We start from the raw sequence: 25,915 nt of genomic DNA on the forward strand, positions 1-25,915 counted from the left end.
GTCAGGAAGTAAAATCCCAGTATAAAACAATATAACAAATCACAATTAAGTCACAAACTAGTTATAATAAATTAAATCACAATTCACACAATAAAAATTCAAAATAAACAGGAATCAATATTCTGTGTAAATGTTTGCCGGCGGGTGTAAACATAAAAGTGAACAAATCGGCCTGTCACTGCTACCTGATCCAGGATCAGACTGATGCCTCATATCAGTATCAGATTAGTGCATCCTTAATACAAATACAGCAAAAACACGTGCATTACAAAGCTCAAATATTCACTCTGCACTCATCAAACAAAGCAAATATTACCAGCAGGTTGACTGATGTTGCAGTCGTATTTGTGGGGAATCAGTCGCACTGTTTTGTGTGTGTGTGTGCGCGTGCGTGTGTTGGGGTGCAGCAGCATCAGGCAGCTGAGGATCTGACGCCGTACCTTTGATCGGGCCTGAATCGGGCATCCGTACGGGGCAGAACATCTTTGAGCTCGGGGCAGAGCTCGTTGAGTTCAATGGCAAACCTGGTGAAGCCATAGTACAGCTCATAGTCTGTGGGCATGGAGCCTGACGAGGAGAGGAGACAAACAATATTCTTTACTTCCTCGTCGATCCCATCTAAATGTGTGAGCAGTGACAGCAGTTATAAGCGGCGCCTACCTGGCCTCCAGATGCATTTGGCAGATGGTGGGACACCACAGTAAAGACCCTCGTGCCATTTTCCAAAGAGCCTGTGGATCACTTTCCCTTCTTGATCCATCACAAATCCTTGAACCTCATTCACATTAGAGCTCCAGTAGTTTCCCTGAGAGACAAATACCACTTCCCTTTATTACATTTAATCTGCTTTTATAGTAAACGGCTCGGTTCTCGCTGATGTTGATGATGATGAAGATACTTTACCTTGACGAAGGTCAGTTTGCAGAGGCAGGCGCTGCTTTTGGTGTTTCTGATGGTGATCTCCCCGTAGTGCTCGATCCACCGCCGTCCGCTGAGGATGTTGTGCACACAGGTGGTGACTTTGTTCCACTCATAGTGATCTCCAAACCTAGAGACACACAGTAACAGCTGCTTGGCTTGATGTGCTGCGAGAACGAGATAAAACCAGACGATGTGGAACTACATTCTTTGTCTGTCGACTGTGACATCTTGTGAAGTTCAGAGTTTTTTCAACGGAAAAAACATTTTGATCTCGTTTGATTTAGCAGCTCATTCAACAGTGCCAGATTCCTCCTTCAGCTTTCCTGTCTGAACGTTTTGTCTGGTGATATAAAACCCATCAAGTGTATTATTAATGGACTGAAACTCCTTTTTTCATTACTGTGCACGATGCCTCCTTTTCATCTTTTCCAATCCTGTTCGTCGTTATTCACCACATGCAGTCGATTTGCAGTCTCATGATACTAATAATGCTTAGAATCAGTAATTTCTTTGCGAGCTCTCTGTGACACCAAAAAGCATAAATGTGCAAATCATCAGAAGCTTTAAAGTGCTGCATAAACTTCTTCCAGTGACCTGAATTTGATTTCCCCCCTGGGTGGGTCATGACGATGCAGGACGACAAAAACCAAAACTGTCCAATCAGCGAGTTACCTCTCAGTCTGTCGCTCCTCGTGGTTTGTCAGTGTGAACAGGAACTGAACCAGCACTAAAATGCATCAATTTTTTCACTTGGTGTGGACCAAATGAAGCAGACCACAGGTGTGAAAGCACCCATAGACTGATCTGGCCCAGTGACTGAGCAGGCAGGACCTTGGTGTCTTTATCCAGGATGTAGTCACAGGATACTCACACCACGTTCATGTTATATGAGATGGATGGTAGAGATGACAAAGATTTCCTATCGAGTGTCCACGTCATTGGACAGCTGCAGCCGGCTGTATGATCACAGAGTTAATCATGTGAGGGTTGAGAATACTGTGCTGTCAATGTAACACCCCATCCATTAAATTTGTGGTTAATTATCTTGAATGACGGACTTGTTTGGGATATATGTCACAGTTAGAAAAAGTTTACCTGTTGTAAGTTCATTCATTTAATCACTCCAGCTCACCAGTCCACCACAGTGTATTTTAAAATGCTACTTATCAGTCAGAGGTGATAGTTACAATAACTCTGATATGACATGAACGCAGCATCAGTACCACTTGCCAGCTGAGATGATCAATGCTTTGATTGGCTTTAGGTTTAATCAGTAGGCAAAGCAGCAGGATCAAAGTTACCTGGGAATCATGAGATTCACAGTCCCAATCGGTAAAATCTCCATCGACTTCCCCCAGAACTTGTTTTTCCATCTCACATCTGAAAAGCAAAACCAGACATAATGCAATAAACAGAAAGCTATTTCTAATCAGTTAACTTTCAGCTGGATATTAAAGAGGCTAAACAAGACTGGCAGTCCCCATGAGAGGAAGCCCTCACTAATTAGGTGCGTTACCCACCTTGCCAGAAGGTGAAGTTCTTCGAGTCACAGTGGCAGGCGGAGATGGGAGGGTGGTGGCTCACCTTTGAGACAAGATCAAACAAAAACAGTGTGACAGCTGTTGTTGTCTCCGTCTGAGTCAAACAGAGGACACTTTTTGACTGTACTGTAGAGCTGAAACAATGAGTTAACCCACTGATTGGCAGAAAATTCATGTTTGATCACTGATTAGTTATTTATCAGGTTCCAGCTCTTGAAATCTGTGACAGCATTTTGTGTCTTAGACTGTTTTTTTTAGAAATTTTATCCACCAAATACATATGAATAACCACCAGACTAATCCGTGATTAAAACGTCATATTTAAATGCACTTGACATCATAGCGCAGACATACCTGCTCCGAGAAAAAACAGAAGCCCTTGTCTTCCCGAATACATTCATATGTCTCTCCGAGTAGCGGGTTGAATGGCTTACTTCCTGCTCTGTAGTAAGTGGATGAGTAGCCTGAGACGGCAAACGCAGCGACGAGAGCCTGTCAGGGAGTCAAAACAACATAGCCAACATACACAGGAGCGGATTAGCGGGATCGTATTAGCAGGCTTTGTCACGAACGCAGCATTAGCATGCAGTGGGCACTCTCAAAAGGACAGAAAACAGATAAAAATAGGAGGATCCAAGGTCGGCGGCTGCACCGAAGCGCACTACCGCCTCGCAGGCATGACTGAGCGAGGCTGTTTATGCTGGTTTGTAACTGGAAATGTCACCTCATATATAAGTAAATACAGGTGTGACAGACACAGAAATACAGCAGGCGTTTGACATGTGTTTCTGAAAGTCAACTTGAGCATCCTCAGCTGCAGAATTCAGCATCTACTGAACAAAAGCAAAACTTCGAATTGCTTTATAAACAGCAACGAGGGGTCGGCACGCTCTTCAGACGTTAACGCCTGACCTGATGAGCATGTGATGTGACAGACCGCTCGTGACCGTCGGCTTCCTCACCATGCGTTCAAAGGGATCCTCGGTCTCAGCAGCCTTGTCCAGCAGCTCGCTGTACTCCAGCTCTTCACACATGCGCTGCAGGGTGTTGAGGGGCTCGTTGAGCTCCACAGGCATGGACACTTTGGACAAGTCCTTGCCGATGTTGTTTCTCAAGATGTTCCAGAGGTTGATGTTGCTGGTGTCAGGACATGGCGCTGGCAGGCAGGTGCGCCGCCCATTACGGAAGGCACTGCCAGCAAAGTCTCCATTGGCCACTGGGAAGAGAATAACACCTCATTAACCTCATTAGCTTTTCAAGCAAAGATGGTTGAATTCCAACTTAATAGTCTGTACAATGTATGCTGATGTTGGCTTGGTAAATATCACTGTCAACTAACTTACTGTCAGGTCAGGGTTCACAACATCAGATACACAGTGGGTGACAGTGGGTCTTGAATTTCCTTCATTTACTCTTGACGCCATCCACATATATGTCAGTCATCTTGAAATAATATCACTAATGCCTGTTTTTTCCCCACACTGTCAGACTATAGGAGGGTTTTCATCATCATGAGATGCGACATATTGCTGTGTGGTTTGGATGCGATCCCATCCCTGCTTACACCGATAGCTTTCACAATGTCGGAATGAAGCAACACTGCGAAGTCCAGACTGATAAATTAGCTTCCCAGAATCGTACGTGTGTGTGTGTGTGTGTGTGTGTGTGTGTGTGTGTGTGTGTGTGTGTGTGTGTGAGGATGTTGTAGAGGAAGCACAGTTGATCCACTGAGTGGGGTCCCCTCCTTTATTAAATTTCTCTACTAGGGAAATTCGGGTGTTTGGCGTAGGCCGGCGGCGGTGCGGGATTGGACCTACTTTGTCTAGAGACGTTATCAGTCACACTGGCGTTGTCCTCTGAAATGTTATCGCTCACATCGCTGACATATGACTCATCGTCTGAGCCCTGTGAGGAAAACAGGTACAGAGCGGAGTGAGTCAGTGCATTAGAGTACAACACAAACTGATCAGAACAGCAGACGGCCTGAGTGTCTCTCTCTCTCTCTCTCTCTCTCTCTCACACACACACACACACACACACACACACACACACACACACACACACACACACAGAGTCACTGCAGCTTGCCAGTGGCTAGCAAACTGCAGCAGTCTTCGGCTATCTGTCCCACTGCAGTAATCATGAGACGAGACACTGCAGCATTTTCATACTTTATATATAGCAAACACAATGAGGCCATTGACGACGCCAAAGAGGAGCATATTGCTGTAATATCCTCTGCTGGTGAAGGTTTGCCAACAGTGTAACGCAGGTTTGAATGGACCTGCCGATTCAGGCCCATTCAGACCTGAAATTCATCAACCCTCCGACTTAATGAATTTCCTTGGTGAGTAATCCTTCAACGTGGCTCAATGCATGCCTGGGGAGCTACAATGCTTAATGACTCTTCAGAGACCACATATATTTGGAGCAGGGTGTTCACAGGAGCTAAAAGAGAGGAAAGCATCGTACCGACTGCCTTTCCAACAAAGCTAGGAGCTACAAATCACGAGGAACAGACAGGAGAGGAGATTCTGAGACACAACTGAGGGATTAAGTCTCAGGGGCAGATTGAAAAGAAGCCCTCCCCTGCGCCTGACTTTGTTTGAGTTTCTGTTATACGCTATCTCAGCTTTTCATGCCACCCTCATTAATTGCTGACTAACTCCAGCTCCACACAAAGCAATCACAGTGACGTTTTATCTGGCTTCCCAGCAGCAGGGCTAGTTTAACCCCCTTCTTGATCTAGCTCCTCTAAAAACCCGCTCCTCTCGGCACATCCTCCCTCAAAGCTGTGCAGCAGTTTCTCTCTTGTCCTCTGTTTTACCTCATTCTCCGACGAGCTGGCTGACAGAAGCACTTCCTGGGCATCAAAGAACTCAGAGACGGACTCCGACATGGAGAGTCGGCTCTCATTAGAGGCCTGCTGAGTCAGAGGGATCCCCATCTGTTCCCCGGCCTGCAGGCAAACACATGCAAACACATGAGATGATGCTATGATGACAGGTTGAAGAGCCAAAACAGACCTGAACAAATACAAACACCACCAGAAGACAGCACCGACTTCATTTTGCAGCATGTGTATCCTTGCCAGAGGGCGAGCTCCCATCCGTTTCTAATTAGTCATTTTTTCCATTAACCTTGATGTCAGGTTCTGCATAGAATAATGATCCTTTCAGCTTACCTGCCAAGGCATACCGGAAAGACCATCAATATATAGGGACAGGAATCAATAATGCAATTGACAAACGCAGGAGGCAAACACTACAACTAGCGGGCCAGCGCTGGAAGCCTTGTTGTTTTATCAATGTAAGAGTCAGAAATAAGCTCTGTCAGAGACAGGCTGACCACAGTGACCTACCTCATCAGGCGTGGAGATGATGTTCACACTGACAACTTGTTCAGTCAGGACAGATTCAGAGTGGATGCGGTTGAGTCGGGTTCGAAGTTCTGCGTTTTGGGACAGGGCCTAAATAATGAAAAATGTGGTATTTTCCACATTAAATTTTAAGTTCATATCTAAACAATAGTAGGTTCAACTGTTTGCTTCACTTAAAGGAGAGGTTTGTGTGACCTTGCAACGTACAGAAAGCTTTCAAAGACATGTTTGTCCGCCTGGTTTTAACCAGCAGCTGGACCAATTGGCTTCTCCACTACACCTGGAGAAAAATTTGCTCTAAGGGCCATTTTCACTGTAAGGGAGTACACTGACTTTGCTTCATTTACTTTTTTGGAATATGACAGACAAATATGTTAATCATTTTGGCTGTTTTTTGTAGTTTTTCTGTTTGTTGGGCAGGCGTGAATGGTGTTTGATTCACTGGACATATATATAGCTTGAAAGACTTTAATATAATAAAAAGAGCATTGCTCTGGATCTTTTTCAAGGCTACCTTAACACTCTCAAAATATTAGCTGCTGTCATTCCTCCTTTCCGACCAGCAGTGAAAAGATCCCTTACTAAAGCAATTACACTGTAAAAGATGGGGTCAAAAGCCAAAGCCCTCATTCTGTGCAAGAATGCATAAAGGGTAGCTGCAGCTAATATGAGGCTTCAGAAGTCTGGGTTAGCCAAATGAGCGCCAAGTGAATATCTTCTAAAGTTACGGTCATTTTAGCATGAAACTCCCCTTTTGAGTACTGAGTGCCGGGGTGAAGTTACTACTTTGACTAATTTAAGAATACTAAAGCCTTTTAAGAAGGTGTCTTTTTACAGCCAGTGTGGACATGAGGAATGACTGCAATGACCAAAAACTCCCCAACATTAACTGATTGTTCGGCAACGTGGGAGATATCAAAGAGATGCTCTGGTGATTAGTTGCCTGTTCACACATCCAGCATTAACGGAGAAACACGAGCGTTTATTGGGAGTCATGTTTCTGGCCGCCTGATGAATGTAAGTCAGTCTTCTGTAAGCTCTGTTTTTGGTCCTCACCAATTCCTTGAGGAAATATCTGGCTCTTAAGTTGCTAAAAGCTTCACTTTGTTCGTCAGCTCACTGCTGGGCAGGTGGTGTACAGTGGGCTCACCTGAGCTTTTTTTCTTGAAAACAGCTGCCTACTGCTGACAAAAACAACCAAAACCAAGAGCTGATGGGTACTGCAGAGTCGAGCAGTAATCCTCTGCAGGTTCCTCATTACGAACGACCCCTTTCACATGCTAGTAGTCATGTGATCCATTTTTCATGTAAAAATATTGATTATCGCCACCTTAAGCAAATGTGTACGAAAATAAAATATGAAAAGCAAAAAAGAAAAACACTCACTAATTCCCCGCAGAGACTAAAAGTGCTGACATCAGCAGCTGTTGATATAACAAACCATGACTCCTGACTATCAACTTCCTGCAGAGCTTTGCCATAAAAGCCTGACCTCAGGCCTATGAAAACATTGTCACACAAGCATCCAATTAGGAACAAAATGGGCAAAAAGCAGTAGAAACATTTCACTAAAATGATGTCAACTGCTAGCAGAGGAACAGTCCAATTAAATCACTGGAGTAGAGAGACAGCCCCGAGGAGCAGAGTTAATGAACTGCATTTCCCTCTCTCACCAATTAATATGGAAAAAGATGATTGAACTTTCACTGCTCACTCGCCCATGCTCTCATCTCCACACACCATCTTAAATGGCCATTACAGACACTGCATGGAATAAACTGCAGCTTGTGTGTTTCATCTGACAGCCCAGCTTATCTTCTAACATGACAACTACAAAATGGGTTTGACTTTTAAGACACCAAAGACACATCGCTCAAATTACTGAGTTCATTTCCCCAGTAATGTCCTGATCGCTCCTGGTAATTATACGTTGAAACAGAATCACACTTAGCGTTATGAATGTGAAGTAGCCCAATATGAGAAACGGCGGAGATTAACTAACCCTAACAAATGGTAGAAAGAGGCATCGTGGGTAATGGTTGAAGATGGCTCGTTACCTGTGACAGAGACTTCCTGAGAGAGTTGATCTGGGCCGACTGGTCTGACTGCTCCTGGTCAGACAGAATCTGTTTGATCTTTTCTTTCTCTATGGCCACTGTGTTGAAGGCCGACTTCAGCAGAGAGTGGACTGCACAGGGACGGGACAAGAGGAAGTTAGCACTGTTTACACCGTACAGGTCATTTTTCTCTTAGTTGCTTTGTCACAATCCTCAAATGAAAAACATTACCGTCGAAACATGTTTATTTTCAGCACGTTAATAGGAACATGAATGACTTCTCTAGTGATTTGCATTATGTGTGTATCTCAGGTAATGATTCACGAATGAAGTGTTGTTCCCCACACTAAGTTCAAGTAAATAATGCTCTAATTGTTTCAAGAATTAAGAATTAACTAAGGCTGCAACAACTACTCAGTTTATCAGTTTTCATGTTAACTGATTTGTTTGCTCAGTCTAGAATGTCTTAAAATAGTGAAAGCAGTGCTTAAACCCCCGAGGTGACTTCCTCAAATCGTTGAGAAGAAGTGTCAAGTTTAAACTTACTGTAATGTATCCTCACACATAAGAAGCTGGAACAAGCAAACCTTTGGAATGCATTATTGAATAGACTGATTATCTAAATAATCGTCTGGATTAATTTTCTGTCAAGTGACTAATTTCTTGATCATTTCAGCGCAAACTGTACCAGTGTTCAGGAAGTGTACTTAAGCAATTGACAAAAACCTGTAATTTAAGAAGACAGTCCAAGTTTGCACCAGCTGCAGCGGTTATGATAATGTTATGTGTTTACTGAGTTAATAGTTGATATCTGGGAAAATGCCAACATCACTTTAACAAGTCCAACAAGGCAACAAACAGGCAGTAAGTTGATCAGCTATTTTATTTGTAAGTAAAACTGATAATGAGCACATCTGTAATGTTGTTACTAATCTCTTGCTGAAAAACTCTGTGCACAATTATGGCAAGTACGGTTGCTCAAAGTTGAACCTGGAAGTCAATCTTAGAACTGTGATGGATGTTAAGAAATGGCAGTTTGTTTCATAATTTCACTGTTAACCTTTAGCTTATTATTGAATAAGTTTGATTTATTTAAAACTTCCGTGAATGTGTGATCTACGTATGAAAGGAAAAACACTGGGACATATCTCGCCTAATAGCCCCTGGTGCAGCAGCCATGCATGCTGCCTGTCCGCCTACCTTTCTGGGCGATAGTGCAGAATTCCTCCTGAAGTTTAATGTAGTCACTGGCACACTCTACGCTGTCTGTCAGCCGGGAGACAGGGGGCTGAAAGTCCACCAGCTCGGCACACAGGTTGGGGTTGGATGAGTGAAGGCGGACGGGGGACATGCTGGCAGACAGGGGGACCTGCAGAGAGATGACGACCGCAGACGACCACTGTCAGTCAGCTGAGAGGCACGACGATGATGCTGTGTGTCTGACAGCCAGAACAAACCGTGCCCCATAAGGCATAGTTATCCCTGAGTGCACAGTGCAATGGTGCCAATTTAATTTTGTCACGCTGAGGAGCAGTGACAGTCTTTCCTCATTACCTTCCGATAATTATTTTGTAGGAAAATGAGGTAAAATTTCCAAAGATTCTCAATCATCAAGGTCATTACATGTCAAGAACTAGTAAATCATTACTATTGGGATGAACACCAAGTCCAGCTGTCTTTAACTAACATAAAAATCTCTAACTATTGAGAAGCCTTCAGATTCTATGATACTCAAATCAATTCATGAGAGGAAAATGCTTTTGAATTCCCTTTTAACACACTGGTTGGTTAAAAAAATAAAATAAAAAAGCAACAGAGAATAAAAGCACATTTAGTCTTTTCAGCAAGCGCAGAGTAATGCAAAATAAGGGAAAAATAGCAAAGATGGAAAAATCATTATACAGGCCATGACACACCACAATAATAAGTGGCAGCTGCAGTGCAGAATGATTAAAGAACAAAAAGACAAAAAAGCTAAAACATTTTTTTTACATTTCACTCTCACACTAACTAAACAGACAGACGCATACAGGAATCAAACATGTGACTTCTCGGTTACATCAGGCTCTCTGTGAGCTACTTCAACTAAGTTACTGCACTTTTTATGGGAACTACATTTTATCTATTAAATTTAAATTCAACAAAGAAATCAAGCGAAGTGTAATACATGTTAATATATGAATCTATAGTGTCCTAACTGAATGAAAAACATGGTGACATTTTTCACTGTGACCTGAATCGTAGCTTTAAGGTAGTCTGAGTACATTTTTAATTAGAGATACAGCATATCTGAGTGTGTGTGTGTGTGTGTGTGTGTGTGTGTGTGTGTGTGTGTGTGTGTGTGTGTGTGTGTGTGTGTGTGTGTGTGTGTGCACATCTTAATCTAGCAGAACAAAAATTGACAAAAGAGATACCTGAAGCTGGAATTTTGCATCTTTGCCGACACTTTTTGTTCTCCATCTTCTGTTCAAGCGCTTTTCTTTCTTTGACAATTCAACACAATTGGCCTTTGTGGTGCACGTGGATCAAAATATGCAGAACGTGGTTAATAGGACAAACACGTCACAAATAAAGCAAAAGTTAACACGCACATCAGTTGCAGTGAAATGGCAACAAAAAACAGCATTCCCCACAAATGAGTTGCAAAGAAAATATTCAGACAAACGAGATGACAAAGTGCATTTCAGCCAAAAACTAAAATCAGCAAAATTTTGAATTTGATAGAAAGAGATCAGTCAGAGAAGCTGGCAGGTGTTCTGTGAGCACGGCTGAACTCCGTCTGTCTAGACGGCTGATGAAGGTGACCTCTGGGGCTTTGAGAGACTGTTCTTTCCCTAAACTGACACACCTCCATCATTGCCTGAGTAGCACAGGCTCCCATACACACACACACACACACACACACACACACACACACACACACACACACACACACACACACACACACACACACACACAAACCTCTAAATGACACACTAACTAAACTGCTGTCTGCTCTCTGAATGTGTGTGTGTCTTTTTCACCTGCATATCTGTGAAGTTGGGCGCTGACTGTGTCCTTTGTAGAATCTCCAGACTCTGCAATAACCGGCTCAGCTCAGTCAGGTTGGACTGGCATCGTGCGAGCTCTGAAAGCAAAATTGTGTCATGAAACGGTCATCAATCCTCCTCTCAGGGTTCAGAGGGCTTACGCATCGCAAAGCCAGACCAATGATTTAATCTACAATTTTTGTGAAATCAGATCCGTTCCCTGCACTTACCCTCTGCGCACTTGTCCATCTCCTCTGACTCCTGCAGCCAAGCGACCACCTTGCTCTGGCCATTGCTGTAGGAGGCCGGCAGGCTGCTGTTGCTGCTGCTGCTGGGGGCCACCGGCTGCCACGGCAAGCTGCTCGGCTTGGCCTGCTGTGGGGTGACATTTGATTCGTTTGTCACTGTCCAGTGTTGATTCATTGATAGATTATGTTTCTAGTTAATTGTTTTGTCTAAAAGACAAAAAAGGGACCAGAGCACAAAGAAAGGTAGAAGTGTCTGATTCATGTGGAAACAACAACAAAGCAAGATTGGTATGATGCTAGCAGCGCTTGGTAGAACGTTTTCTCAGACACTAACATGGCTTTTTGAGTTACAAGATGACCATTACAAAGATGATTATCATTATTTTTGACAGAGAAGAAAGAAAAACAGGTGCTCATTATGCAGAAGTGTCAGTCAAATAAGAAATACGGCAATGTCAATCTTGTGCTCTGGTCGCTCTCACTGTAGCAGGGAAGCTGCGTGTCTTTTGTATCTACAAACTGTCAGTCAAAGTTGGCTCCTTTCATTTAATGAGGCCAAGAAAGGGGGGTGGTGAATAGCTCTGGTCAAAAGATGTTAGAAACTAGTGAAAATGTTGATCACCAATTCCCCACATCCCAAACTCATGTTTCATATCCAATTATTGGTCCAAAATCCAAATAAATTCAAGCTGCAGTGATAAAAAAAATGAGAAAAGGGATGAATCATCCCATTTGAGAAGCTGTATTTGACATTTTTGTTTGTTCTTAATAAATGCCTTTATCAAAATTGTTGTAATTTAATTCACTGAGACCAGACTGATCGGGACTGTTCTAGATACAAAGACAGAACTCATATTTAAATGCGTCCCTTGTACCATACTGTACGGATCGTCTGTGCCCCTGACCGTGTCACTCCGCTCACCTGCAACAGCTGCGGTGAATCTGAACTTTAAAATAAATGTCAGGGAGTGTGCTTATTAAATACAGCAGGCTGAATCAAATTGTGAGAAGAATAACATGTTGTATCATCTGCTTTCAGGGGCATGTGCAGAACAAACGCTGCCGTGCTGAAGCTTCGTGAAGTATTTATGAGAGACCTTCACAGTCCTCCCAAACCTCTGATGCAGCAGTGAATTCTGACTCTGCGACTGGAGCTTCTCATTTAAGATGTTCTCCTGGGTGAGCTCATCAGGCTGCAGCCAGCTGCTCTGAATCCAGATCCTACCGATCACCTCTAATGGCCTGCATGAAGCGCAGAGCCACGCTGCAAGGAGACCCCGCATCCTCACATTTACAAACAGTTCAGACGCGTCAACAAGGACCACAGGTTCACATTAAACTGAAAACAGTCTGGACAAATGAAGCCTTTCAGTTATCCTGATGATCTGTATACAATTACATTAATGCACTGAACATTCACAGCCATTAGTCTAACAATTAGCCACATAACACAGGGGGGCAGATGAAGGGCGTAGTTACAACGCAGGATATTTAGTAAAACGGTATTTGTATGGAAATGTAACTGTCAGCTAACACGTTCATGTCTGACCATACACTCTTCCTGTCGTTACTGTGGATGTTCACTGGATTCTACTTCCTCTCTTCTAGATGATATTTTGGTGCTCTATCCCAGTTTCCAGTAAAAGAAGAACTATGCAAATTCTCATCCCCCACAACATATCCTGCTTAAATAAGTAATCAAACTCTGCTCAGAGCGCAGAGAGTGTCGACTTTAAAGCTTGCAGAAGTATGAGAAATGCTCAGACGGTTCTGATTGGAAAGGCCCATATCAATATCAAAGTCTGTCATGTTATGGTTTAGATCTCTGTCCAATTCTGGTCATTTATCATTTAAAACAGTTTTCAAGCACAAATGTCAAACACTGCTCCAGATTCTCAAATGTCAGAATATCTTCGGGCTTTGGACTGACAATGAGACAGCTGAACATTGAACCTAGCACAAATATTTCTATTTACTTTTAGAATTATAAACCAAATGATTTACGAGCACAGTGTGTGCTATGGGGGGACAGGAGGGGCTCACCTTAGCTTCACGTACCACACTCGAGGCAGGTTGGGGGGACTCAATGGCAGCTGGGGGAGGAAACATTCGCATTGTGGCCTCCCGGGGAGATCGCACAATCTCGTTCTGCCGGTAAAGCCGGTGATGACGCAACTTGGACACCCAGGCATCAAAGATGTCTTGAGATTTGACCTGAAGAGGAAGAAGACAGACAGCTTTTATCTCTGTCATCTGTTGACCTCCCGTTTATCAAAGCAGAGATGACTGCATTGACTCTTCCCACCACTGTTACCTTCAGGTGATAGATATGCTCCTCAGTGTCCAGGTCGATGCGACGGGCCCTCTTCTTGATGGACATGACTGAAAGGCCCACGTCAATGCTGCCATGAAGTTTGCCTTTTTGGATCTAAGGTAAGACACAAACACACATGTTCACAATGTTCACATGTTTACTCAAAGCACAGTTTACTCGAGGTTACAGTTTGTGAATTTTTTAGCACCTTTTTTTATCTTCAATTATGTTTACAACAAGCTTATTTCACACCTTAAAGTCTGAAGAAACTGAAGAATCCCATGCTGCTGATCACCGTTTTTTGATGAACAGACGTTTAAATGGCAGCTATTTTGCTAATCATTACATTGTTTTAATCAGGGATTTCCAGTGGTTTATCCAGACGTAGGATGAAAATGAAGATAAATAAAATTACTTAGTATATGGCATGAAAAATGAAAGCAAATCCAGGAAACATTAGATCTTGTAACAATATCCACTTTTATGATTGTGATGATGTTAATAAAAGGGCACTTGAACTCATCTTGTAGGAATGTGTGTCATGGCTTTGGGTTTTAGTTTAGTCATTTCCTGTTTTATGTTGAAAGAGATTCTCCTCGTATTTTATGTTACTTCCTGCCTTCGTGACTGCAGATTAGTTTCACCTGTCCGTTTTTGGGATCCACTGTTTTGAAGTCATTTTCCAAGCAGAAGTTATCATTCACTGCTTCCAGCTTCTCATCTGTAAAGATCTGCTTCCTTTCTTTGCCTTATATGATATATATATATAAATTAATATATTTGGGGTTTGGAGTGTTGGTTGGACAAAGCAAGAGAAGATCTTTGATCTTTAGGATTTTTATTTTTTTAATATTAAGAAAACAAGGGGGTCATGGTAGGTGGCATCATGTCTTGTCCTTATACTTCATACAAACAATAGTAAAACTGATATTAGGACACAGGATATAAGTTTTCTATATACTGTGCTGTTGTCTCTGCTAGGCACTGAAGATGATCCTGGTATTCATTAGTGTTGAACAGTTATGTTACACGCTAATCAATAGTGTGTAAAAAGAATTCACTTATTATTAATCCAATGAGCACAAAAGAAATTATTTTTGGTGTCCAGGTTAACTCTTATTATAAGCATCTATAACTATTTAGACATCTTTGAGGATGTTGCTTTATCTTGGAGTGCACATATAGTTTACATCTGTAACGAGGTATGAGAGCACCTTTACTTTGACTGAGGTCATTTGAAGCAAACACACACATCTTGTTTTTCCAATCTACACCACAGAGTATTATGCAGTTAAGCTTACTGCACTGCAGCCACTTATTTACAGTGTCTGATCTTATATATGTTTGCATCTATGTGAAACACTGTACTTGGTTAAGAGCCTGAAGCATCCAGCTAACTGCAGCCCTGCCAGCAGCACTGGCACAGGATGAAGGTCTGATGACTTTGTTAATAAAGTCAGCAAAAGTGATCCCCTGATTTTTGGAGTTCTTCATGCGCTGCATTTCCGTTTTGTCCGTAAAAGTACAGCTTTCGTGCAAAGTTACATGCCGTGCTGAAGCACAATGAACACCATGACCCCTGCTGCAGATGTTTCTGCTGACTCATTGCCAAGTCGAGCTGATGTCAGGCCAGGCTGCCCTGTTTCTGCCTGTGGGTTATAGTCAGGGTTACTTACATCAATGGGTGACTTGGAGTACTTCAGGATACCATTGTCCAGAACAAAGAACCGCTGCAGAGTAAATAAGCACAAAAATAGTGTTGCTTAAATAAGAAGAAGGACAGACATTGAATATAGATTTCATTGTTTGTATTATTATTATCTCATAATTAGGATGTTGGTTCTGTGCATACTGTGCTGCTGTGAGATCAAATATGCCAACAACAGGGACTGGTTTCCACCGGTGTTTTGAGAAAACATCAGTTATGCTGACGGTGGTGACTTCAAAGGAAATATCCAGTGCGCTTGCGGAAGAGGCCCAAAGAGGGTAAAGCAAGATGCATGAAAAGAGGAAGTTCTTTCAAGCTATCGCACTTTACTAGACCGTAAACTGCTTAACAACCCGGGAGTGGCTGTGTTTGAATGTGCTCTCCTCGTGTCTCGCTTTGCCTGTGGATCGTACCTTGTGCCAGCCTTTCAGGGGCCATTTCCGCTTCTTCAACATAAAGCCCTCGTGTTTATCAGGCCTCTGGACATTGCTCTGACCGATTTTCAGGCCCTCGATGATCTCCCAGCTGTCTGCCTCCTTGAGAGGAATAAAAATACAGAGCGGTGTCAGAACTAATCCATTCACTCCTCCGGAATAAGAAAGAAACACGCTGTACTAAAACGAAAAGACGCTCCTGTCATGACAGACAGAAGAAAACAACAGGAATACACTTTACGCTTTTTAATTCTTTTCCTCTGTACGACATGTTGAAAGAAAAACTGGCCCATTCATATTCCCCCTGCTCTCTCAGCATTTCCACTCCATTAGCTTTCTCCTGACTGTGCTCTTCCTGCAGCAAGTGGGTCTGTAAATCAAAGTGACGCCTCTGGAGTAGAGGAACAGCAGGGTCAGGCAGGGACAGGTAAGATATCACACCGTTGATCCCACTGGGGGGTGGGATCACAAAATGTCTGGGGAAAGATAAGGATCATCACCACCCTGCTGTACTGGCCAGAAGTTATTTTGTGTGCCAGTCTGGCATTTTGTGACTGATGTGTTTACTTTGCCTTCAGCTGTCTCATCCACTTCTATGTTAGCAGGCCCCAACAACTTTTCTCCCAAGAATTTAACTGTCGTTGATCATTAATATTTAATGTAATGGAGAAATATTTACAACTTGAAAACATTTTTTCAGTGGCTTTAACTAGGAATAGGCTGGCAGCTGTATTTATCTGTGTGTTCAACATGTAGCTGGAGAAAGAAACGGTGATATTAATCTTCTGATTGCACTGCATTATGGTTTACCACTGTTGTTGTAAACAGCATAATGTTGCCTCCTCTCTGAAGCAATATCTCAATATGATATGTGGTTGTCTATTTTTGGGCAGTTATCCATCAGATTGAGTAAAATATTAATGCAACTAAGTGTAATACTGGTAAAGTAGGTCAGGTTTTTAATTTCAGACTTGAATCAGTAGTGGCAAAGCCTTTAAGGCAAAACCCACAATTTAACATGCAAGAGCCTCTCTGGAAAAGCCAAATAACAGCCTGTGGCTCCTCACTGCACAGTGTGGTGAAGCGACCTTCAAGACAGCTCGCTGGGCGAGCGCTACGACACCCGACCTCGGTTTGCAGGACATTTAACAAAAGGAGACAAGCGCTTGTTTAATCTAATGACCAGGCAAACAGATCTGTCTGATAATGAGGTCATGTTTCTCACCTCCTTTCAGTGGCCCTGTGCATCAGGGGAAGTGGAGGAGCTCAACTTCATTAGCACAATGCACTTCACCATTCAAAGCAACCGCATCGTAAAAGGAAACGGTCCACTCATGCTCCAAACACTTACGTCATTGTCAGTTGAACAACTGAAAACAACACAGCAGCCTGTTACACAAACATCCTGCGTGTTATCTGCAGCATTACAACCGGACTCTCAGGTGGCTCTAAATTGATAAATCAATACTAGACTAAATAAAAAATGGATCATGCCACAAATATTGCAATTCAATGCACTTTCCACGGCATTGTTTTAAGATCCAATCAGCGAGAATATAAATCAACAATTAATCAATTCCTCATGAGAACGATCCACATGACCTCTGGCTCCACGTAAATACCAAACTATACGCCAACTACTGCTTTATATGGAAATTACTGCTCCAGTCAGAGAATTTGCTCTAGTTTTGGACCCTGAAAACAGAACTGAATTAAGCCAAAGTCATTTCCTGCACTCTGCTCACATTCATTGATCTCACTGCAGAATAATTTAAAGCTGAATGAGCCGGTCCCTCTTGGTGAGTTTACTCCTTTAATGAAGGATCTTGTGGCAGACTAAGAGGCTGTCTGCTTTACTATGTCAAGATTTAAAAAGGTTTGTTCCTTGAACTTGTCCGTTTGATAGTGGATAACTCACTTGATTTAGGGTTTTTTTTGCCTTTGTACTTTTCTTCATCATGTCTCCCTCAAAAAAGACTCATATTATATCAGTGGAACAACATGGTTATATGTGAAGGAAACGGCAGCTATCAGCAAAGTCAATCTTAGAGTCCACCTGTTTCAGCTTCATAGCTAATGGTATCCGCCACCTGCAGTGACACTCAGCAGCACTATCGCACAGTAGATCTTTTAATGCTGCGATGAATCAGACTATTAGAGTTAAGGTCTCCCTGGACAGCAGAAAGGACAAACAGTCCTTGGGGACACCTTAGGCTACGTCAGCACTATAAATATCAGTACGCCAGCCCACTTCTGATGACAAGTTTCTCTTACACATCTGCTTCTCCAACAGACAAGCAGTTGGACCTTTCTAAGGAGCTGCACGGCATCGACACAACATGACCAATTTCAGTTTATCTCCTACTTCACATTGCAATAAAACATAATGCTGTGATAAAAAGAGTAATAAGATGCTGAAACAGATTAATCCTTCTTATCTGTCAAGGGAGCTCTAAGCGGGTTTACAGAGTCATTTATTACTCATAACAAAGACCAGAAAATTGTTTTATTGAGCAACTTTGAGCCACAGCTTAGAGAGGAAAGCTGCAGAAGCTAAGAACAGCTGTGACTGCAATAGTTTTATTATTTCACACTATTAGTTAATTATCTCAGAGCAGGGGCGTGTTCTTATGTTAATGAGTTAATTATCTGGTCGCGGGAAAACAACAAGTTGTTTTCTTGAGAGATAACACAATCAATATCTCGCTTTCACAAGAAAACAAAAGGTTGTTACGATAACGAGTTAATTATCCACCATCTTTACAAAAAGTAATCAACTATTTTGATAGTCAATTAATGTTTATTCTGCTTTTTGTGCAAATGTTTCTTGGTTCAAGCTTCTCAAATGTGAGGATTTGTTGCTTTTCTCTGTTTCATATTATTGCAAACTGAAAATATTTTAGTTTTGGGTTGCTGGTCAGACATTTTATAGACCAAAAGATTTATTGGTTAATAAAGGCAATGATCAGCATGAATTGATGGTGAAAATAACAGTCCTAGTTGCAATATTTATCTTGAGATAATGAGAAAATTAATTTGTGATCTCAATTTTACAGATAAAATAAAGCATTCTCTGCTTCGTAGCTTTCAGAGACTCACCAGTCTGTAGTTTGTATTCATATGAGGCTGAAACCTGAACAGCTCATGTTTCAACAACAACTCACCAAAACACAAACATACAGCATACAACTTTTTAAAAGCTTTTGATGACATACAGACGTCTCAACTGTCTGCCAAACTTACAGAGTGGGATATGGTTAGAGCAGACTGATTCAAGAGGTCACAGGTGGGGTCGCCTGAGGGTATATGAGGGTATAAATCAGTTTATTGTATTAAGATAAAGAACGTTTCTGTCTTGAGGGCAGGAAATGATCGTACAGTCAGCCATCATGTCTGTGCCTGACGATGGAGACATCCTTTATTCTCATGCTGCTCACTCTGCCTCAAAATAAATTGATGCAGTTTATCATTGAGCTTTGCTTTTCATCACAGGAGGTAAATATTGTACTCATTGCTGTGTACTATATGAACAAAGTAGGTTGGGTACATACGAGCAACAAGAAGGGAACCACACACTGGAGAAATTTAAAACTCGAATGTCTCATCCCACTTTCCTCTTTTAAGTCTCTTTAGCGACGTCACTGTCTGAGCTTTCGTTATGTCTGGTTATGTCCTTTGTATTGGTCCTTTTATTATGTATGGCCATGTTTGCTTTTCATTCTCTCTGCTGTCTCAGGTATCTCTTGCAAAAGAGAACTTGATCTCAATGAGATTACCTGATTAAACTAGAAGGGCACTTGGAGAGCGAAGACCTCCACCAAGGCCAACAGTCCACTCCTCTTTGATATTCAAATCTTAAAGCAAACTTTACGGCCAATATTACTGCTTTTTCTGGTGGAGTATGAAGTTCAAACATCTTTTCTCAATATCTCTAGAGTCTGGAGTTTATGGCAGTGTGTATTTATGTTTGACCAAATACAGCTATCATTGAACACACATGGTGATACAGAGTTATCATATCTCTGCAACTGGCTATATTTTGTCCTAAGTATAATTTAAGAAGAATTCATGTAGCTGCACCATTTGGATATGCTCCAAAATGTAATGGCTTCTTCCTTGGCTCATGCTACACCCTTTCACCACTTCTCATGAAAATCAGGCCAGCAGTTTTTCCTGCTGACAATGAACCGGACTTAAAGCATAACCTCTTTGGTGGAAGTAATAAAGGCTATATGTGAGTGTGGACGGTGGGTAGGTGGGGTGAGGGACAGCAGGTGAAGATAGTGGAGAGGCGGTGGATGTCTAAAGCAATCTGTGAGTGTTTATGCTGATAAATCTCTGAATAACTCAGTAATATTTTAGATCAACTTCATTCACTGTGTGTGTGTAATCTTTAAATTATAAGCAATTTCACGACTGGCCTCATCACGACATCGGTCTACTAAACACTAACACTAAATAATTCACAATGCAACTTACAGTATGTGGTCTCCTGTTGTACTTGCATAAGACTATACTTTTTTAGAATATCCTGTACTATGAAACTTTATATAAGTGTAACATGGTCCCTCTGCGTCTTCCACCACAATCACCAGTGAACAATGATATTTCAGCAACAAATAACCACAGAGGATTTGTTGTGAGGATGGATTTCACTGCAGCGTCTGGCTGGCTCAGCGGTAAAGCTTAGAGTAGGGGGGTGTGCAGCCACATGGATGTTAACACCTTTAGAGGCTGCATATAAGCACAGTGTCATGCTTTGTGTAAACACCACAGATTCAGTTACAGACAGAGATACTGGATAACTGAGGAAGAGGAGGGGAACTGTGTTGAAGGATTTACTGAAAGGCAAATGTCTATCTTGACCTTGGTGACAGTAGTTAGACAACAGAAGAGACTACTTACAGACTAGCAATATCTATATAACAACAAATGATTAATCTGTATTTTAAGTGTTTTCTTTAAAAACACACTCAAAAGTACCATTAAAAGTATCGCAGTAGAGAATGATATTATCACTGAATCTGATAATGAAAACAGGACTTTTTATCCATGGTATCAGTTCTGACAATATATCAGGCAACGAGCCACATTTTAAGCAATATTGCCAAGAGGTTACGGTGATTTATGTCAAACCAGATATAATCATAGAAAGATTGGGACCACTTACACTGATTGCGTGAAGATTAAAACCACCTCGGTGTGCTGTTTTTTTTCTTACTGTATGTTTTTGAGTTGTGTGCTGAGGAAGATTGCTGTGTATTATCATTCATGTCAAATCAGCTCATTGGACACTATAATAACATGGCCATTTCAATTTCTAGGACATCTTTACAGGAGAGAGCGGACACTGATTTATGCAGTTGTCACAGCAAGTGCTCCATCTTTCTTTCATCTACAGTAATATCAGTGCATTCTGGTCATTACCATGAAAACAGCCCCTGTCCTTTTCTTTTTTGCTTTTCTGCTTTATTTATGACAGTGACAGCTGGGGAGAGACAGGAAATGGAGTGGGGGAGAGAGAAGGGACGACATGCCGCAAAGGGCCTTAGGCTGTACCTGAACCCGGGCAGCCTCAGTAAGGACTCAGCCTTGATACACGCTACTGCTCCACCAGGTGACCTACCAGAGCACCCAAACAACAACTATCAGACTTTAGGGGAACTGATAATCAATTGATAATCAATGATTTTTCCACTCTCATAAATCAAAGGTACCTTAAATAGCACAGCGTGAGATTCCTGCTACTATCTCTGAGTCAAAAACATTTTATCTAACCAGGAAATGACAAGCAGCAAGAGAAAAAAAATGATAGCTGCAGTGACATCCCGTATCAGTGCCTGTGTGTGTGTGTGTGTGTGTGTGTGTGTGTGTGTGTGTGTGTGTGTGTGTGTGTGTGTGTGTGTGTGGTGGGTGGGTGAGTCTGTGCTTACTGCAGGTGGGCAGGTGGTGCTTCTAATTGCCCTCATGAAGGTCTCCAGAGTGAACAGTAGCCATAAGCATAGGGCAAAGTGACATGTATTGATTTGAAAATGGGGGCTGGATCTCATTAAGGCTTCCACCCAACAAAATGCCCCGCTCTCATTTTTCCACAAAAACTGAGGCCCAGCCAAGCTAGCTAAGGTCTTTTCTGTGCATCTACTGCGTTTCCTCCGGACGTCCCTGGGGAAAATATACTACATATTCTCTACAGCGATCTACAGACATGATATCACTCAAAACTGCCTGCACAGAGCACACTAGCAGACTGTGATGAGGGGGACACGATCATGAAGGTTAATACACAAATGAAAGTCCAGGTATAAATTTACATTATGTTCAAAGAGATTAAAAATGCTGGAGACATCCTTGCGAACTCGTCAGTGCTGTTGTCAAAATCACTTGAGAAAGAGCAATTATATAATAACAATTTCGAAAACCTTGGGAGCTCAACAGAAGCTCAACCTCAACAAAAGGTCGGGACTGTTGTAGAACTTCACAGATTTTCTGAATGACTCAAATCGGGAGAATCGTAACTAATCCCCGCCACACATGCTCAGCTTCACTTAGAAATGTCACATTATGGAGACTAAAGACACTTTCACTTCGGTTTTACTGTGACTCTAAAGTCAGTGTCTCTTAAAATGTACTCGCAGGAGACTTATGGCCTTTCGTTCCTTGTACATTCTCATAATGGCTGTGAGCTAAAACCCTGAGACAGCGCGATCGAACAGAGGAGGATTTGTTGCTCTAACTGTGAGTTTGAATGATACACCTGCCTCTGTAGTTGATACATCAAGTATCTGGATCTGGATGGCCCACTGTTATGTTACTGCATCACTTAGCGAACACTGCTACATCCTAACAAAAAACGTCTGCAACAATCTCGAGCCAATTCCCAATCAAATTTTTTATGTGCTGCTGATTCTTTCAATATGCCGCAGACTATCTTGAGGTCTTGATTAAGCAGGTGTACAAAATGAAGGGGATCTACTGGACAGACTCCTATTTGCTGCTATCTCACTGGCTGCCTCTTTGGCTAGTGCCTGACTTCGTTAAGCATATTAAAAGAGACGAATAAGAAAAGAAAGGCTAATAGATACAGTAACCTTGCTCTCAGATTAAGCCTTCTTTAAGATTATGGAGCGTCTGGGAAATGAAAAGCTGAACCCTTTCGCCCATGAAAGCCTTGTTATCAGACGCAAGTGTGCAACATTAAAGAAAGGAACAATGAGCAGAAGCGTTGGAGGGGTTAACGGTCTGCATCATCAAGCAGCAGGCCGTCCACTGAGCGCTTCAAACAAGGCCCCATTTCTCAAACCAACCCCCCTTTCTTCTTGGACAGCCATCTCCCGCGGACACAAGCTGGACTCCTGCACAGCATACCAGAGCGTGCCACATGTTCAGTGGAGCACCAAGCCTCCGCCTGTCCCTCATGAAATATGCATCAGCCATTGCCGACGGAAAAGCTGTGATGTCAGAGATTCCAGTTTCGGTGTCCTGTTTCTGCATGGCCACAGTGACACAGCAGCTCAGCAAGGAAAAACGAGGGCTGGGGGGCTTCAGATAGAGGGGCTAAGTTTAAGCACCTGTACTGTGAACTGTGAAATAAGTGCGTATCTTATTGTTCACCATGAATCTGCAAGGCTTTTACTTACTAACTAGGGAATTAAGGCTGCTCTCTCTTAGCTGATTAGTCATCTAATCAGCTGATAAGGTCTTGTAGGGTTGAAAGTCCATTAGTGTCTTTTCTACAGGAGAAACAATTTAACAGATTTAACTCATCAATTAACAAAAGGAGTCCTATGACTGTTAACCACTGACTCCAAGTGCTGCTATCCCTACAAACCATTTCTAGATGGATTCCTTCTCTGCCCTGGCAATTACCTGCCGGCTGTCGCGCTGGGAGGAGGAAGAGGAAGAGGCGCTCTTGTGAACCGGCGTGGAGGACTTGTTGACTGGTGTGGAGCTCCTCTCCTCAGAGCTCATGGTGCGGCCATGGGGGCCTCGCTGGTAGTGTTGGTGGTGAGACATGGTGGGCACCAGTTGGCTCCGTGGACCTCCCTCAGCACTGCGCCCCACGGATCAGGGGCATCCTCTGACACTGTCTCACGCTCACTTCTTGTTGTTCATCTGAAAAACAAAGGTCAGGAAGTTACACTATTGCACTTCCCTCACCTTCCTCATTCTATTGCGGTGCTGGTTGTACCAGACACAGCGCCACACTGTCACTGATCAAACAACACTTCCTCTAGTTTATTCCTTGAAGAAATGAGTGTGTGAACTGTGCAGAACTCCATCAATTTCAATATGTTAATCTCACTCACAGATGCTCAGTCTAGGCGCTCTGAGCTATTCCTTGAAGTGTGGCTTTCAAGTTTCCTCTCATTACATGTGCATTACCGAATAAGCCTTTCATTATGTTTGCTGTTGGCCCAGTGCAGGAAATCATCCCATTTGCGAAGGAAACCTGAGATATTGTAGCATGTTCTATGGACAGATCAAGTAATCGGCTAGATGTTTCAGATCTAACCAACAGTGACTTGAGCCTATAGCCTATAGCATCCGTCTATTTCAGCTATAGAGCAAACAGTACATCTTTGTAGAACTGCAATGATTAGTAAATTAGTTTATCACCAGCAAATTAATTGGCAGCTATTCAAACATCGATTAGTTGTTAAAGCCATTTTTTAAGCAAAAATGCAACAAATCTGTGGGCTTCAGCTTCTCAGATGGGAGAATTGGCTGTTTTTCATCATAGTAAATTGGCTGTCTTTGAGATTTTGTCTGTTGCTCAGACAAAACAAGACATCTAATAACGCCACCATGGGCTCTAGAAAAAATTTCACTGGCATTCACAGGCATATTACAATATTATCATATTTTACAGACCAAACAATTAATCTATAATTAAAATAATTATTGCTTGCAACCCAACATCTTTCTATGGGCACTGAACTCTGTTTACAGTCAGGAAATGTGGCAGATCTCCCTGTCAACTTGACTGCAGCCTCTGCCTCCACTGCAGGAGATTGAGATCATCCCTCTGGACTGTGAAACATAAATCCTTAAACATCTAATTACCACCATGATAATGAAGGCAATTACGTGAGGATACCAAATCAATACAGGAAAGCATCTACAGATCTACTGTATGGTCCCAAACCAGTGCTGACTACCTTATACCAGCTATAACAACATCCACTGGTTTATAATATGAAACCTTGGTTGATACTGGCAGGGTCACATCTTGAATAAATATACTAGATTCAAAATGTCTTGTTAACCTTATGTTCAGAAAGCAACAGGGAGTGCTCGCTCTCATCATTAGTCATGGCACTGTGTTGCTCCATGCTGACACCCATAATACTGCCTGCAGTGGTGCTGTGTAATTGTCTCAGCTCTCAGGAGGTCTCAGCACTGATAAAACATACATCAACTCGAGATAGAAGAAATTAAACAGATAGATAAACCCCGTTCAATTTAGAAAGTGAGATACTGAGAATGTTATTGCACCTTTACAAGGACAAATATCACACTATTTTTCATCAAATACCTCAATGTTGTGCCTTTGGGGGATTCAGAAGATGCCGTACTTACAGCCATTTGAACCATCTGATAAACTCAGAGATGTGATCACATAATTGTGATGGAGGATTTAAAACTAGGAAAATACCAGGTTTATAGGGCAGCTCCACAATAAATGATGTATGATGGGGGACAGCACTGATGCACTGGTGTGGTTTATCAGAAAGTGCTGCACATGAATGCAGGACAAGCAGTAAAGCCTGTGAGTAGCTGCTCTATTACAGCTGAGCAATTTAATTGAAATATTACTGAAATTACAATATGGCACAGTGCAACATCCAAATTGCAGGGGCTGCTAGCATTGTGGTGCTACAGACATGCCCTGACCTACAAAACATATTCTCCAGATGTAAGGGAATATTCTTGTTTGGTACAGACCCCAGCAAAAATCACATTATCATCTTTTTATTTTATTTTATTTTTTCAGTGAAAATGAACTGCAAATATTACCATTTCAACTAAAATTGTGACTTTTTTTGCATATTGTTTAGCTGTATATTCGCTAATATGATATTATGGTTAAATCCAAAACAATCTATTGATTAATTGATTTGCTGATTGACTGATAGAGGAAACTGTGTGGCAGTCAGCCAGTGATCTATTTGTTGTGTCACAGGCTGTTTGCGTCCACAGGCATTGTATACATACTACTGTGGCACCCTGCGGTTTAAAATACAGGATGTGCTCTCCCATGTGTCAGGGAAACTCCCCGAGTTC

At 42.2% G+C, this 25,915-nt stretch overlaps 1 protein-coding gene across 4 annotated transcripts in view; it reads right to left on the minus strand.

Moving 5' to 3' along the window:
* osbpl6 (oxysterol binding protein-like 6) overlaps positions 1-25,915 on the minus strand; it is a 35,950-nt gene that overhangs the window by 3,521 nt on the left and 6,514 nt on the right. The window contains exons 2-21 of one of the 4 annotated variants that reach the window (XM_070975504.1): positions 23,498-23,743; positions 15,611-15,733; positions 15,166-15,219; positions 13,490-13,603; positions 13,219-13,389; positions 11,158-11,299; positions 10,922-11,025; positions 10,313-10,405; positions 9,099-9,267; positions 7,899-8,029; positions 5,824-5,931; positions 5,290-5,421; positions 4,280-4,367; positions 3,425-3,678; positions 2,817-2,954; positions 2,442-2,505; positions 2,223-2,301; positions 904-1,048; positions 661-805; positions 441-567 (exon numbers count right to left, since the gene is read on the minus strand). In XM_070975504.1, coding sequence (XP_070831605.1) covers positions 441-567; positions 661-805; positions 904-1,048; positions 2,223-2,301; positions 2,442-2,505; positions 2,817-2,954; positions 3,425-3,678; positions 4,280-4,367; positions 5,290-5,421; positions 5,824-5,931; positions 7,899-8,029; positions 9,099-9,267; positions 10,313-10,405; positions 10,922-11,025; positions 11,158-11,299; positions 13,219-13,389; positions 13,490-13,603; positions 15,166-15,219; positions 15,611-15,733; positions 23,498-23,644 — 2,528 coding nt within the window. In that variant the 5' untranslated portion in view covers positions 23,645-23,743. Of the gene's footprint in view, positions 1-440; positions 568-660; positions 806-903; positions 1,049-2,222; positions 2,302-2,441; positions 2,506-2,816; positions 2,955-3,424; positions 3,679-4,279; positions 4,368-5,289; positions 5,422-5,823; positions 5,932-7,898; positions 8,030-9,098; positions 9,268-10,312; positions 10,406-10,921; positions 11,026-11,157; positions 11,303-13,218; positions 13,390-13,489; positions 13,604-15,165; positions 15,220-15,610; positions 15,734-23,497; positions 23,744-25,915 lie in introns of all 4 variants that reach the window. The other 3 variants (XM_070975503.1, XM_070975505.1, XM_070975506.1) reach the window with 3 other exon arrangements.

The sequence above is a fragment of the Chaetodon trifascialis genome, chromosome 12, assembly GCF_039877785.1.
Source record: "Chaetodon trifascialis isolate fChaTrf1 chromosome 12, fChaTrf1.hap1, whole genome shotgun sequence".
In the NCBI taxonomy this organism is placed as follows: domain Eukaryota; kingdom Metazoa; phylum Chordata; class Actinopteri; order Chaetodontiformes; family Chaetodontidae; genus Chaetodon; species Chaetodon trifascialis.